Source organism: Vigna umbellata, chromosome 4 (genome assembly GCF_029865625.1).
Source record: "Vigna umbellata cultivar VRB3 chromosome 4, Vumbellata_1.0, whole genome shotgun sequence".
Lineage (NCBI taxonomy): Eukaryota > Viridiplantae > Streptophyta > Magnoliopsida > Fabales > Fabaceae > Vigna > Vigna umbellata.
Genome location: NC_142168.1, coordinates 66,717,148 through 66,732,443, shown reverse-complemented (window position 1 = coordinate 66,732,443; position 15,296 = coordinate 66,717,148). Strand labels below are relative to the sequence as shown.

General features: G+C 34.7%; 1 protein-coding gene across 1 annotated transcript; it reads right to left on the bottom strand.

Moving 5' to 3' along the window:
* Nucleotides 1-4,504: 4,504 nt before the first annotated feature.
* LOC148201009 (uncharacterized) lies at nucleotides 4,505-5,140 on the bottom strand. The gene has a single exon (XM_088113110.1). It carries the CDS (start codon nucleotides 5,138-5,140, stop codon nucleotides 4,505-4,507), a length of 636 nt encoding a protein of 211 aa, XP_087969236.1.
* Nucleotides 5,141-15,296: the final 10,156 nt, after the last annotated feature.

Sequence of the window (15,296 nt, the reverse complement as noted above, 5' to 3'; positions counted from 1 at the left end):
TAGATGAGGCAACATAGAATGCTCTAGTCTTGACTTTAGAGATTGATATAATGGCTCAACATTTGGGCAGCATTTTATTATTATTCTCAAAGTGGGAATACAAGGGTGGAAAGCAACTCTATTTATAGGCTATGGGTGTCTCCAAAATGTAGAAGTAGAACCCTAAAAACACTACCTTGACCTAACTTGGAGACTGATGAAAGCTTAGCCATGCTTAGAATGACCTGGACCTTGCAGACAAAGCTTCAAAAAAATCCAGAACAATATTGGTGCAGCAGATTGAAATCAGCAGTGTGAATGCAGCGAAAATTGAGTGAGATTGTTTGATGGTTGGTGTGTTTGAGTGGAATGAGTATGTGGGGAACCTCACAGCTCAGAAGGCCTTCCTACAATGGAAGGAAGCTAGAGGAAAGGGAAGAGAAAGTAGAGAGAACAAATGACTCAAGAGCAATAGGGCTGGAAATTAAATTCAGCAGCAATTTACTAAGCTCAAAAGTCCTTTACATGGTGAAAGAGGTCTCTTATTTATATGGAAATAAGAGCCTCAGATCTGAAATGACATTCAAAATGAAATGACAATTAAACTGAATTGAATGGCGCCAATTTTGGTTTGGGCAGCAGCTTACACAGCTCATGTGAATTCTTGGGCAGTAAGTTTGAAAATGGAAAGCGCCAAATTCTGTTTTGGTGGTTTTGGCCAGCAACACATGTAAAACACCTTTGTTTGATAGTTTGGGCAGCAAGCTTTTCCCCCAAGTTTTCATATTGGCAGCTGCTTTTTATTAATCCTACAAAGCAAGGAAAAATGTGCTTTTAATTATGGGAAAAAGAATCAATGTAAATTACCTTCCATAAAAGCAAAATGGTAGGTGATCCTTCTTCCTCTTGAATCCTCTTTGCCATGGCTCTAGTAAGAGGTCCAATGTGCGTCTTAATGGTCTTCCATCAGACCCTCCCTCTTGAAATGGATCTGTCCTCAGATCTGATTCACCCTGTTGATCATTCCCTGTGAAAGGAATTAAATCGCAGATGTTAAAAGTATGACTGACACCATAACTTTCAGGGAGATCTAAGATGTATGCATTATCATTTATTCTTTTGACCACCTTGAATGGACCATCTCCTCTTGGACTAAGTTTGGATTTCCTTTGAGAGGGAAATCTTTCCTTTCTCAAATGAAGCCAAACTAGGTCTCCTTCTTCAAAAACTATTTTCTTTCTCCCTTTGTTGTTGTATTCTGCATATTTTTGAGTTTGTTTTTCAATTTGGATTTTGACCTTCTCATGTAACTTCTTGATGAACTCTGCTTTAGAATTACCTTCTTTATGAAAAAAGAAGATGATTCTGGAAGAGGTAGTAAATCAAGAGGTGTGATAGGGTTAAAGCCATAAACAACCTCAAAAGGAGAAAGATTAGTAGTTTTGTGGACTACTATTATAAGCAAATTCAATGTGAGGTAGATGTTCATCCCAAGATTTGTTATTACCTCTTAATATTACCCTTAATAGTGTAGATAAAGATCTATTTACTACTTCAGTTTGCCCATCAGTTTGTGGGTGACATGTAGTAGAAAATAGAAGTTTAGTTCCAAGCTTTTCCCATAAAGTTTTCCAAAAATGGCTTAGAAACTTCACATCTCTATCAGACACTATAGTTTTGGGTAAGCCATGCAATCTCACTATTTCTTTAAAGAAGAGTCTAGAGATATAGCTAGCATCATCTACTTTGTGGCAAGGTATAAAATGAGCCATTTTACTAAAACGATCTACTACCACAAATATAGAATCATACCCCCTTTGAGTTCTTGGCAATCCTAAGACAAAGTCCATGCAAGGTCTTCCAAGGGGTATTAGCTATAGGAAGAGGTGTATAGAGTCCATGAGGCATAATTTTGGACTTAGCTTGTAAACAAGCTATACATTTAGAACAATGCCTTTGAACATCTATTCTCATGTGTGGCCAATAAAATTTACTTTTCAAAATTTAGAGTTTTATCAACTCCATGATGACCCATGAGACCTCCTCCATGACTCTCTTTGATAAGAAGTTTTCTAATGGATCCTTGGGGTATACAAAGTTTTCCTTTATTAAAAAGATACCCCTCAGAAAGATAGAATCCATCAAAAGGCTTCTTAAGACATGATGAATAAGTAGATGCAAATGTTTCATCATTTTCATATAAATCTTTTATGTCATCAAATCCTAATATTTGAGATCCTAGGGTTATTAACAATGCATGTCTTCTAGATAAAGCATCCGCAACAACATTAGTACTCCCCTTTTTGTGTTTGATGACATAGGGAAATTGCTCAAGATATTCCACCCACTTTGCATGCCTTTTGTTTAGCTTTGCTTGCCCTTTAATGTACTTGAGAGATTCATGATCAGTATGTATTATGAATTCTCTAGTTACCAATAATGCTCCCAAGTTTTTAAAGCTCTAATGAGGGCATACAATTCTTTGTCATAGGTAGGATAGTTCAAAGTTGCCCCTCTAAGTTTTTCACTAAAATAAGCTATGGGGTGTCCTCCTTGTATTAGAACAGCTCCTATACCTACCCCAGATGCATCACATTCTAGTTCAAAGGCTTTGGAAAAATCAGGCAAAACTAGAATAGGTGCATGTGTTAACTTGTGCTTCAAAGTCTCAAAAGACAACTCTTGCTTATCACCCCAAAGAAAAGGTTTGTCTTTCTTGACTAGCTCATTTAAAGGAGCGGCTATGGTGGAGAAGTCTTTCACAAATCTTCTATAAAAACTTGCTAATCCATGAAAACTTCTCACCTCTCCTACATTTTTGGGAGTTGGCCATTCTTGTATAGCCTTGATCTTCTCTGGATCAACATGTACACCTTCTTTTCCAACTTTGAATCCAAGGAAAATCACACTTTCTTGACAAAAAGTACATTTGTCAAAGTTGGCAAAGAGATGATATTCTCTAAGAAGAAGCAAGACTTTTCTGACATGGTTAAGATGTTCTTGAAGGCCTTGACTATAGATTAGGATATCATCAAAGTAGACCACTACAAATCTCCCTATGCATTCTCTAAGAACATGGTTCATTAATCTCATGAATGTACTTGGAGCATTGGTCAAGCCAAAGGGCATGACTAACCATTCATACAAACCAAACTTGGTCTTAAAAGCAGTTTTCCATTCATCTCCCTCTTGAATTCTTATTTGATGATATCCGCTTTTGAGATCAATTTTGGTAAAAATGTTTGCTCCATGTAATTCATCCAACATGTCATCTAATCTAGGAATGGGGTGCCTATATTTGACAGTTATATTGTTGATGGCCCTACAATCTGTACACATCCTCCAAGATCCATCCTTCTTAGGAACCAACAACACAGGCACACACAAGGACTTAAACTCTTTTGGATCCACCCTTTATTCAACAATTCATTGACTTGTTTCTCTATTTCTTTTGTTTCCATGGGATTGGTCCTATAGGCTGGCCTATTAGGAAGGCTGGCCCCAGGCACTAAATCTATTTGATGTTCTAATTCCTCTTAAAGGTGGTAATCCACTTGGTACCTCTTTAGGAAATACATCATCAAATTCTTTTAAAAGTTTTTGCAACCCCTTTGGTAGAGAACCAAGTTCATGATTTATTGAAACAAGTGCCTCTTTGCAATAGAGAAGAAAATGAGGTTGTCCAAGAAAAAGATTTTTAGAAATGTTCAAAGTTTGAGGTTGGACAACTTCCTTATTTGAGGCATGGTTTAGGGTTTTCTCCTTTCCTTCTTTCCTACTTTTCTTTTCTCCATCCAACTTCTTTTTAAGAATTATTTGATCCTCTCTTACTTGTGAAGGTGTAAGAGGACACAAGATAATTTTCTTTCCCTTGTGTTGAATGGTGATTTTATTGGTGACTCCATCATGTAAAGCTTGCTTATCATATTGCCAAGGTCTTCCAAGTAATATGTGCCCAGCTTCCATTGGTACTATATCACAAACAATTTGATCTTCATATTTGCCAATAATGGGTACTCTTACTTGTTCTTTAACTACTATTCCATCATCCTCTTTGATCCATTGAAGTTTGTAAGGTTTAGGATGAGGAGTAATGGTTAAGCCAAGCTTCTCTACCATTCTAGAACTACAACAGTTACAACAAGAACCACTATCCACAATCATTGAACATGTCTTTTCCAAAACTTTGCATCTTGTGTGGAATAGGTTCTCTCTTTGTGACTGTTCTAATTCTACATGTTTACTTTCCAGGAGTCTCCTTACCATAAGTAAGTCACCATCACAAGGTAAAGCTTCTTCTTCTTCAGAAGTGGATGTTTCAGACTCACTATATGAAGAACCCTCACTTTCACTCTCATGCTCAAGGATGTAAGTTGACCTTCTATTGCGGCACTCAGATGCATAGTGCCCTTTTTCCCCACATCTAAAGCACTTAGTCTCCTTACTCTTATGATCTCTTGAAGGTTCTTTGACTTTTTCTTTTCCCCTCTCTCTCCTAACTTCTTCATATCTTGGCTTGGTTAGACTACCCTCCTCTTGTACTCTTTCTTATGGTTGGAACTATGGGTAATGAACTATGAGGGTAATCTTTCTTAGTGGAGCTTTTCCTCTTGAGTTGTTGCTCCACCCTCACACAAAGTTGGACTAATTCATTGAGATCATTGTAGGGTATAAGTTCAACCCTATCTCTTATGTCATAGTTGAGTCCACTTTGGAACCTAGCAATTGTTATCCTTGGTTCCTCTCTTATTCCAGCTCTCAACATAAGCAACTCCATTTTCTGCCTATACTCTTCAACACTCATGTTTCTTTGTTGGAGTTTGTGGAGCTTATCCATTAATTCCCTATCATAATAGGCTGGTACATGTCTTCTTCTCAAGGCGGTTCTCAACTCATTCCAATATCTGATGGGAGGTAAGTGTCTTAGCCTATAATCCTTGACCAAGGCTGTCCACCAAATTAAGGCATAGCCTTGAAAGCTTAGAGAAGCCATGGTGACTCTCCTTTCATCATCTATTTGGTGGCACTCAAACATTTGTTCAACTTTCATTTCCCATTCTAGGTACTCTTCCACATCATCCTTTCCATGAAAGGAAGGAAGATCAATTTTGGGCTCTCTTGGATGGTGCTCTCTAACTCTATGATGTCTTCTAGGAGGCATTTGGTAGTGGTCATCATTGTGGTGACTACTATATTGCTCAAGCTCACTATGAGAAGATGATGATTCTTCTCTTCTCCTATGGGAAGATCTCTCTTTCTTTTTGTCTTGATTAGTCAAAAGTTGACTAATCATGTCTTTGAGCTCACTAATCTCTCTATCCCTTTGTTCAAATTTTTGCTCAAATTCCTCCCTTAAAGAACTCTCACTATGGGGTTTCAAACTTCCTTGCACACTTGATTGACTCATTCTTGTCAAAGGATAAGGTTTTCACAAAGTTTTCAAAATATTTGACAAGTAATGAGTGAAAACACAAGCTTTCTTTGTTTTTGGTGAAAAATTTCTAAAGAGATTCTAGAGGCAAAAGATGTTTCTAAGTAGCTCCCAGGAAGAAGAGGTGAGTCACAAATGGACAAGCTTAGAAACCAAGTTCTTCCTTAGCCAGAGTTTCCTTAGAGTTATCTTTTACCTTAGTTTCTAAGTAGAAATTCTTCAAATTCTTTTCAAATGTTATGAAATGAACCTAAAACCAAAGAAAGGTTGACTAAATGCTATGCAATCCTATATACCACGGAGACTTAAAAAAAAAAACAAAAGATTAAGCAAGAAATTAAAGAAAGCAATAAAGATGCAAGAATGTAAATGTTAGACGGCCCTAAGTGAAAGTGCAAGTGACACTTGGAGCCCCTTGACACACTTCCACACTAAGAAAAAAATTGGACTATTACAATGTTCAATTGTGAACTTGGAATTGCTTCAAGAGCATTTTTCCAAGTCACTTGGCTCAAAAACACAGCAAAGAAAAAAAATACAATTTCAAACAGCAAATTCCGTGATATTTGGTGTAAATAAACTTGAAATGAGGCCTAGAAGTAATGTGAGCTTTGTCTTCTTGCTGCTGAGAAAGCTACTCAAAATGAAGGTGTGAGTTGCTCTTTTTCCAGGTTTGAAATGCTGCTGTAACAGAGTTTTTCAGCTGCTGGACAGTGGTGTTTGGCTGTTGTTGAGTCTTCCTTCTTACTCCACTTTCAATGCTCAAACCACTTCCTAGGAGGCTACCAAAGTAGGAGAAGGATTCTGGTGCTGGATGCCCCAATCAGCTTGCACATACACTCCAAAACTCAGCTAAATCACACCAATCAGTTTAAAAAATCTGCACCAAACTATGCTGCTGTTTGCACCAAACTATGCTGCTGTTTTGAAACTTAGGATGCCAAAAAAATAGACACAGCAATTTGGAATAGCACACCAATGAAATGTACACAAAAGGAACTTATCAAAGGCACTAGAATGGATGAATAAATCAAGAAAAACACAAGCACAGTTCAGAAATTCTTCCAATACAAACTGTTTGATAATTTTCAAAAGTGTTTGATAAAATGCCTCACTGAGTTTCAGCTTTGTTTTTCAAGACTTGTAATCTGGATTGGTTGGTTCTAACAACTTTTTAACACTTGATTCTTCTTCTTTTGATCATGTATTTTCATTTTTAAACATTGAACCAGCTTTTTCACAATCCAGCAATGTAATTTAAACCAGAATTACCAAAACAGTTGCTGGAAAAAAATCAAAATCTGTACAAAAAAATATGAACTAAAATGGTGGTTTTGGAACCCAAAATGAGTAGCAGTGTTTCAGCAGCTTGGATGAATGTTCAAACAACTTTTATTCATGATATTAAACATGTTTAAACTCTTAAACAACTGAATTAACGCTTACTACTCAAATTCACTGGTCCACTTCCAATTTTAACTCAAAATTGATGGTTTAAGTATCCAATCTGCATATAACTTCAATTTTGATGGTTCAAGTATCCAAATGAACAGTATTAGCAACTTTTAATCATCCATTTAGACTTGCTCAAGCTTTCCAAAAGCACAGAAATAGCAGGATTCGAAAATCACCCTTGCTATGGCCAAATTATGCAAAAACCATCAATTAACCAACCACCTTTAGTTTTTCATGGATTCAAAAACTGGACAGCAAAGGAAATGACTCTAAGAAGTGTAAAAACACAGATCTAAGCTAGATTTAATGTGCTTAGCATGACCAAACTCAGATTAGACAATTCAAAGAAACTTAGCACGGTGAAAAGCTTGGATTAAAAACTGCAACAGTGGAATGCTATTAATTGTGAGCAACCAAGCTATGCAAATTGCATTTCATTGCTTGTAATGGTTTGCTACACTTTTAGCATCATTCAATATCATCAACCAAATTTGTATAAAGCACTAGAATAAAAAAAAATCAATTGGAAAACAGATTCATGATTTAAAAACAGAATTGAAATTTTGCAGCAGAGTTCAACACAGATTTGAAATCAAAATGGATTTCTAGTGCTTTAGCTTGTATCACCAAGGCTAGAAAAAATTCTCATTGCCTTTATTGGTTGATATATAGTTTATCTAGCACTTGAACTCAAGCAACACGAATTAAACCAGCAGAAAAGAATACCAAAGCAGTGACAAAAATTAAAACTGCAATATTCACTTGCACATGACCAAGACAGCACTGAAATTGAAAATTAAAGCTGGAAATGACTCAAACAAAGAAAATTCACCGTTTAAAATGAAAGGACAACATCAACACATAAAGGAAACTCAAAATGAACTACTGGAAAAGTAATACACAGCAAAACATAAATGAAAAACAACATCTCTGGAAACAGAACACACTGATTTGGAAAACTGAAACAGAAATTAGATCACCATTGGAAGCAGAAAATGGAAGAGAAACTTAGCTTTAGTTTGCGTGGACAACCAAGGCTCTGATACCACTTGATGGAAGCTTAGCCATGCTTAGAATGACCTGGACCTTGTAGACAAAGCTTCAAAAAAATCCAGAACAGTATTGGTGCAGCAGATTGAAATCAGCAGTGTGAATGCAGCGGAAATTGAGTGAGATTGTTTGATGGTTGGTGTGTTTGAGTGGAATGGTATGTGGGGGAATCTCACAGCTCAGAAGGCCTTCCTAAAATGGAAGGAAGCTAGAGGAAAGGGAAGAGAAAGTAGAGAGAACAAATGACTCAAGAGCAATAGGGCTGGAAATTAAATTCAGCAGCAATTTACTAAGCTCAAAAGTCCTTTACATGGTGAAAGAGGTCTCTTATTTATAGGGAAATAAGAGCCTCAGATCTGAAATGACATTCAAAATGAAATGACAATTAAACTAAAATGAATGGCGCCAATTTTGGTTTGGGCAGCAGCTCACATAGCTCATGTGAATTCTTGGGCAGCAAGTTTGAAAATGGAAAGCGCCAAATTCTGTTTTGGTGGTTTTGGCCAGCAGCACACATGTAAAACACCTTTGTTTGATAGTTTGGGCAGCAAGCTTTTCCCCCAAGTTTTTATATTGGCAGCTGCTTTTTATTAATCCTACAAAGCAAGGAAAAATGTGCTTTTAATTATGGGAAAAAGAATCAATGTAAATTACCTTCCATAAAAGCAAAAGGTAGGTGATCTTTCTTCCTCTTGAATCCTCTTTGCCATGGCTCTAGTAAGAGGTCCAATGTGCGTCTTAGATGGTCTTCCATCAGAGACAAAAGTAAAATTTTTTTCTAATAGGAGGAGGACATGTGGTCATTACCCATGAAGAATCCTGTTCAGTCTTAGAGTGACATATATGACCACGTGGTATGAGAAAACCTCTCCAATGTGAGCATGACACATGACCACTCTTACTTGGACATCCCACTCACCCTTGTCCACAAAAATAGGTAAAACTTTGACCACATGGTCAACCTAAGCTCATAGACATCCACTTTTGGTCAACATTGGGCCTTGATCTTTATTGGCTCAAGTGGTCAAAAAAACCTATACTACTTGGCCCAAAATATAAGGCCTAAATTAAATCCTACACTTGGCTCCTAATACAAAGTCCAAATTAATCCTAGCTACTTTGTCTAAAATACAAGGCCTAAATTATTCCTACTCTACTAGAAGCTCCATGATGGCCCAAGATGACCCAAGAGAGAGAGAAAGAGAGAGAGAAAGTCCAGACTCATCTTCTACAGATGACCACAACTTGACTGTGCTTGGCTATTGCTAGGAGGTATGCCATCATTTCCCATCCGTGTTGATTGCTTACTTGTATAATAACCTTTTTTAAGTTTCGAATTTTCCAATATGAGCTTTATGCTACTATAATGTTATTTTTTTTTGTTGGAACTATTGTAGCTCTTTCAGTTCTAACAAGAAGCTTGAATTTAGTGAGAGGTACATTGATCTAAAATCTTATAATGATATATCTGTGGTTAAAATGGTTAAAGTGTGTATCACTGAAACAAATTTTCATGTAACACTTTTATACCATAAAACTTGAAATGCTTATAACTTGATAGGAAACCCGGATTGAGACACTTTATGTATGAAAGTTGCTCGAAATTTTGCAAGGAACGCATTGGCCAATCTTTATCTTTATGGTGTTTCTATAGTTGTGCAAAATAAATTATGACGATGACTCTAAAACTTTTATTTTTAAAATTTATAGTTTCTATTGTAGTTGTAACTCTAATAGTTAATGCTAATTACAATATCCATTTATGACATTGATATTCAATACACTGTGATATTAAATTTAAATCAGTATTTAATAAATTTTAAATTAAATTTCAGCCATGGAAAACAATATTATTAAAATTTTGTAGATTGGCTTTTATAGTTAATGCATATATTTAGGTAAGAGGTTAATATGTAAAACTACTTAAACATTTCTACTCACTTATTTCTATTCATAGCTTCTTTTGGTGAAGTATCCCGCTTTATCATAGCTTGAAAAAATAACTTAAACTAACACAATAACAAGTTTTGCTCATATATAATACTTTCTTACACCACAACTTCATACAAAAAGAAGCGATACTATAAAACCACCCTTCTCTTTTTCTTCTATCTATCTTATCTTGATTTTGCTTAAGAACAAGTATTCTTCACAATGGCCTTTCTTAAACTCAATACTTGTTTTTGCCTCTTTTGATTTTCTTTCTCCTTCCAAAACTTACTTTTGCAAATCAATCAAGGATAAATGGTTTGAAAATGAATGTTATTGATCAATGTTGGAGAAAAAATCTGAGTGGAGGAGACACCGTTAAGAGGTCCTAGAGTTCGTAATAGAAGTGAATTTCTAAGTCATTAACGTAAGGTCAAAGTCATGTAGCCAAAAACAATTTTCATGTTTTCTTTCTAGTCTGTAATATTTTTTCTTTTAAGAACCAAAACTGAATAAAAATTAGCAGAGATTGAAACCATAATAACTAAATTGAGAATAAAATAAAAAATGTAATAGTGCTTACATCATAAACAAAACTCAATAATTAATATATGTTAAAATAATGGCATAACCTATCTCAAAGTACCTAATGCACCACTAATATTAAGTCTTGGGATAATAACATTAATTAGGAGTATCTTATTGTAATGATCAAACATTGAAAATAAAACATGTCTAACAATAAACCTATCGTTGGATTGATTTATCATGAGGATGAAAAATCTCATAGTTTACCATCACATGTATGTACGTAATCCGACCAAAAATTAATCTTCCTTAGGATCGATCAGTACTTGCATGATAAACATAAACACAAAACATTTTAAATTTCTCATGAACAATCTACTAAAGAGAGCTCACTTTGGTAAATTCCTTATTCATTTATCTCATTTGAAAAAACTACCAAAATTTGAACCTTTCTATATCAAATCCAAAGAAAATAATAATAATGAAATTTTTTAAAATGAGTTTCATCGTGAACTTGGAAACACCAATTTTAAGTTTCACTATATACGTATTTTGATATCAGTAAAAAAAACTTAAATTTCAAAATTAGATATGAATAAGTATGGGTCGACTCTAATACCAAATTGAAGAGAGTTCTAAAATATAATAATGGTGCCTAACTGCATGCTTTTGTAATCTGTCTTGATAGAGCGAGAAAACAAAATTTCTAAGGCAGTACATATATTTTTTTCCTTTTCTACAAATGAAAGCATACCCTATTTTATAACTATTTACAATCATATTCTAGATTTTAATAATTTAAAGTCCCTTGTTAAACTAGAATATTACTTTAAGTATTTACTTAACAATCTTTTATAACAATTTTGTCCTTGTAATATCCAAAAATACAGTCTAAAACTATATAATAGAATAATCACATTAAATAATAATCCAGATCAGTCTTACACTAAAGTTAGAGCGTACGCTCATGGCCGAACGACTTTATAGAAAGAGTTAAAAATTTAAACTATACAGGATAAGCAAACCTGACCGAACGATTTACAGAAGAAAATACCGAACGGTCATACTTAACAAAAAGGGAAGGTGATCGAACGACCACCTTACTATAACTAGACTACTAACCGAACGTCCTACTGTTCGGTCTTCACTTCTACCTTGATCAGGTTCTCTTCTTCCACCGAATGCTCGTCTCCTTCTGCTCACATCCACACGGATGATCATTGCAATGACAAGACGAACGTACAAAACAAGACAAGACTGGAAACACAGGGTAAGCTTATGTAATTTAATTCATGTATAAACATACATATCACATAATCAAACACACACAAAATATAATTCATCATACTTTTCATATAAAGCCTAATACTAGACTGACTGTTCGGAATATATGAAATCTGTGTAGCTACGATGTTCATGCACCCAGGTGATGTAGTAACTGGGATACCCTCAACAGCTACCACCCGAGGTTAGTCTTATCTGTCCAAAGTAACCCTAAGGACTAGGACCTCCTATCGTTCCCACACATGACATACCCTCCTCTACGTGAGGACGAGTACTCACGGAACATCAAGATGAACCGCCAGCTTAGCATGACCACATTCATACTTTACCAATTCCAATATTCAAACATGAGTCATTCCTCCCCGGAACGCTCGTCCATAACTCAACACATTTTATCCATATCACATTCTCTTCATCTTTCATAATCAATCATCTCAAGTTAACCAGTTGTACAAGGATCACTAAGGGTACTAAATACCGAACGTTCAACCACTAAACTCAGAACGAGACCAACACTTGGAGCGAGACCGAGAGGTCTCTAGTTCTAGAACGGATTAATATCAAAGAGAATTACCATCGGGTTGAGAAAGAAACCGAGTAAGATCATATATGACAAGAACTACTAGAACGAGCGTGTTACTTACAAAGTGAGTCAATTAAATGAACTGACTCTTGGAAGATCAAAATGAATACTTTAAAGATGATGTCAATTGCTAAAACTCTAGGCCGAAACCAATGAATACAGACACTTCAAAGAATAATACTTATAAAATTTACATGATGAAACCGAACGTTAATAAATACTTAGCCTTTGAAGTAGCTAAACACCAATAACAATCTGAATGCCAGTCAAAGACTGAACACTATAGTGAGCGACCCTATTGGGCTTGAACGAACGCTCTTATTATGAAGTTGGCTTAAGGAACTAGAACGAGTGCATGGTGTAAGACCAAACACTTGCTTAGAACGAACACTTGGTATAAGACCAAGTGCTACTAATTAAATTATAGAGAATAGGTTTGATAAATATAATCAGATATTATTTGAGTAGTGTTTAAGAATAACTAAAATATACAAATACACACACACACACATATATATATATATATATATATATAGTTTATCACAGAATACTTAGATACAACTATGCTTGGCCGAACACTCAAACATAGTATTACAACACGAAGGCGCTCGTCCTCAACTAGGATTCTTCCCAAATGAAGGAATCTAATTCTAACCAAGTTCACTAGAAAACCGAACGGTCAAGGACCATTCAGTGATGAACATACACTTTTATAGGGGAAATTTTATACTTAGAAATCATTTATCTCATTTCAATTCTCATCATATATCTTCATAATTTCATACATTCATATCATAGTAAATTTCATTTACTTCATACATCAGAACATAGCAACCATCATATTTCATATAGTCAAATATCTCAACAATCATGCTTCACTTTAATTTAGCAACTCAACGAGCGTTCATGTAGCACAGGAAACATACAAATTAAATTAAATAAGCTTCCCTTACCTCTGAGCGTGAACGAACGTTCCTAAAGGCAAAATTAAGGCTCGCCTGACTACAATTCCTTCTACCCTCACGTTCAAAAATTCTTCAAACTAACCAAATAACAGAAGACCAACAATGGCTCAGACAAGATGAAATCATGCAACCAAAACTTGGTTTTGATGTACCAGATAACGAACGACTAAGGACAAAAAGAACTTACCAGTTCAGAACTCGAAACCGATCGGTTCAAACTGAAGCTCTTGACGCTGGAAGTGCTTCTACAGTGCCTGAACGAAGATCAGAGAAGAGAAAGAGTGACATTTCGTAGAGAGAAGGGAGAGCTTTTTAGAGAGAAGAAGGAGAAATGAAAATTTCAGAGTTTGGAGAAGAAGGTGCATGCATAGAGTGTGACGTAAACTTTCCAAAACTCAATTTTGCTTAAAATGAATGTCCGCTCATATGCTGACACCTGCATTCCATTATCTGATTTCAGGATCCCCTCCGCTTGACACCTGGCGTTCGTTCAGAGGATTTTTAGGTGCGTTTTTAATGGTTCTGACAGTCCTTATTCCTAAACTTAATATTAATAGACTGTTTATGTTTTAATAGACCATTATATAATAAACAAAATTTATACATATATTAATATTTTACGCATATAAATAAATAAATAAATTACGGTTATTTATGTTTCATTGATTTATATATTTTAACTTCGTGTAACGTATTGAATGATATTACATAAATAATATATCACATACATTAATTTATTACATTAATGACATTATTTATTAATCAAATGCATTTATTTATTACTTTTCTTATTTAAATATTTTTGAAACAGGAATTACTATAAAAATTATTATTAATCCTCTTTCCTTAAATTACTCATCTCCTTTTTTTTTTCATCTATATAAAGCGGAGATTGATAGAGTTTCTGATCAAAGTTATGGAATTTTAATCAGTAAGAAAATAATAGTTTTAGTTGTCTCTGAATATTTAGAGTTTGGAGAAATGGGCAGCAGCATACACAACGGTGAAGACGAGGAAGATGCAGACATAAAGTTTTGAAATGAGATTCTCAAAATCAAATCAAGGAAGTATACCAAAGGTATCGTATATATAATTAGATCCTCCACTTTTTTCATTTTTTTAGTGATACACATATTGAGTACCGTTTCACAATTTTTCTGTCAAAAAACATACATGAAAACGGAGATTATCTTTATATATATGAATGAGTGCTGGATAATCTTTGCCATGAAATTGATTCTAATTTCTAACAGAAGCCTTTTGTTTATGAATGACAGGATGATGATTTGGGACATTATTTGGAAATGGGGACAATTTTTCTGTCAAAGTTGTCAGCGTGGGATTTTCCCATTTCTTTATATTATTTCCCAAATTTCTTGAGGTCCAACCTCAGATAGAAATTTATGAATATTTTTGTTTCACGGGTCCAAACAAAATTGAAGAGTGTTATATGATGGGAAAGATTAAAGGAGAATAAGAGAAACGCTTATTGATGGTTTGTAAATACACGTGTTCTTAACCTCTGAATGTAATGCTACATTTCATGTGATGTAAGCAGAAAAAGTGTGAAAGTGTGATTTCAATTATGAATGTAATATTAATTTGATCTCCAAACAATACTCAAATGATGAATTAACGTAGTTGAAACTCGTTGTTTATATTACACAGTATTTATTGTTGGGATAACTTAAATTTTAGGGTTTTATTAATAATTTTGTTTAAATTTTATTTTATTAGTTTTTGGGTATAGTAATATTTAGTTTGATTTGATAGAGATAAAATTGGGACATGTAGTTATGATTTTGGGTTTATCTAGATACAATATTATTTTATGATAGATTAAAGAGATTTTATTTTTAAGATAGTTGATATTTTATTTGTATTCCTTGTAATATTGTAAGTGTTATGGCTATTTAAAGCCCTTCAATTATAATGAATAACAATACTCAATTTCAGGAAAATATCAGAGTGCGTATATTGTGAGATTTTTCCAACAGTGGTATCAGAGCTTTATGCTTTGAGTACCGAGAGAGAGAAAAAGAGAGAGGAAAGAGTCAAACATCGTGAGAGAAAAAGTGAGTGCTTGATTTTT

Excerpts from the sequence above, each read along its gene's own strand:
- LOC148201009 (XM_088113110.1), bottom strand. The coding sequence starts at position 5,140 with ATGCCTCCTAGAAGACATCATAGAGTTAGAGAGCACCATCCAAGAGAG.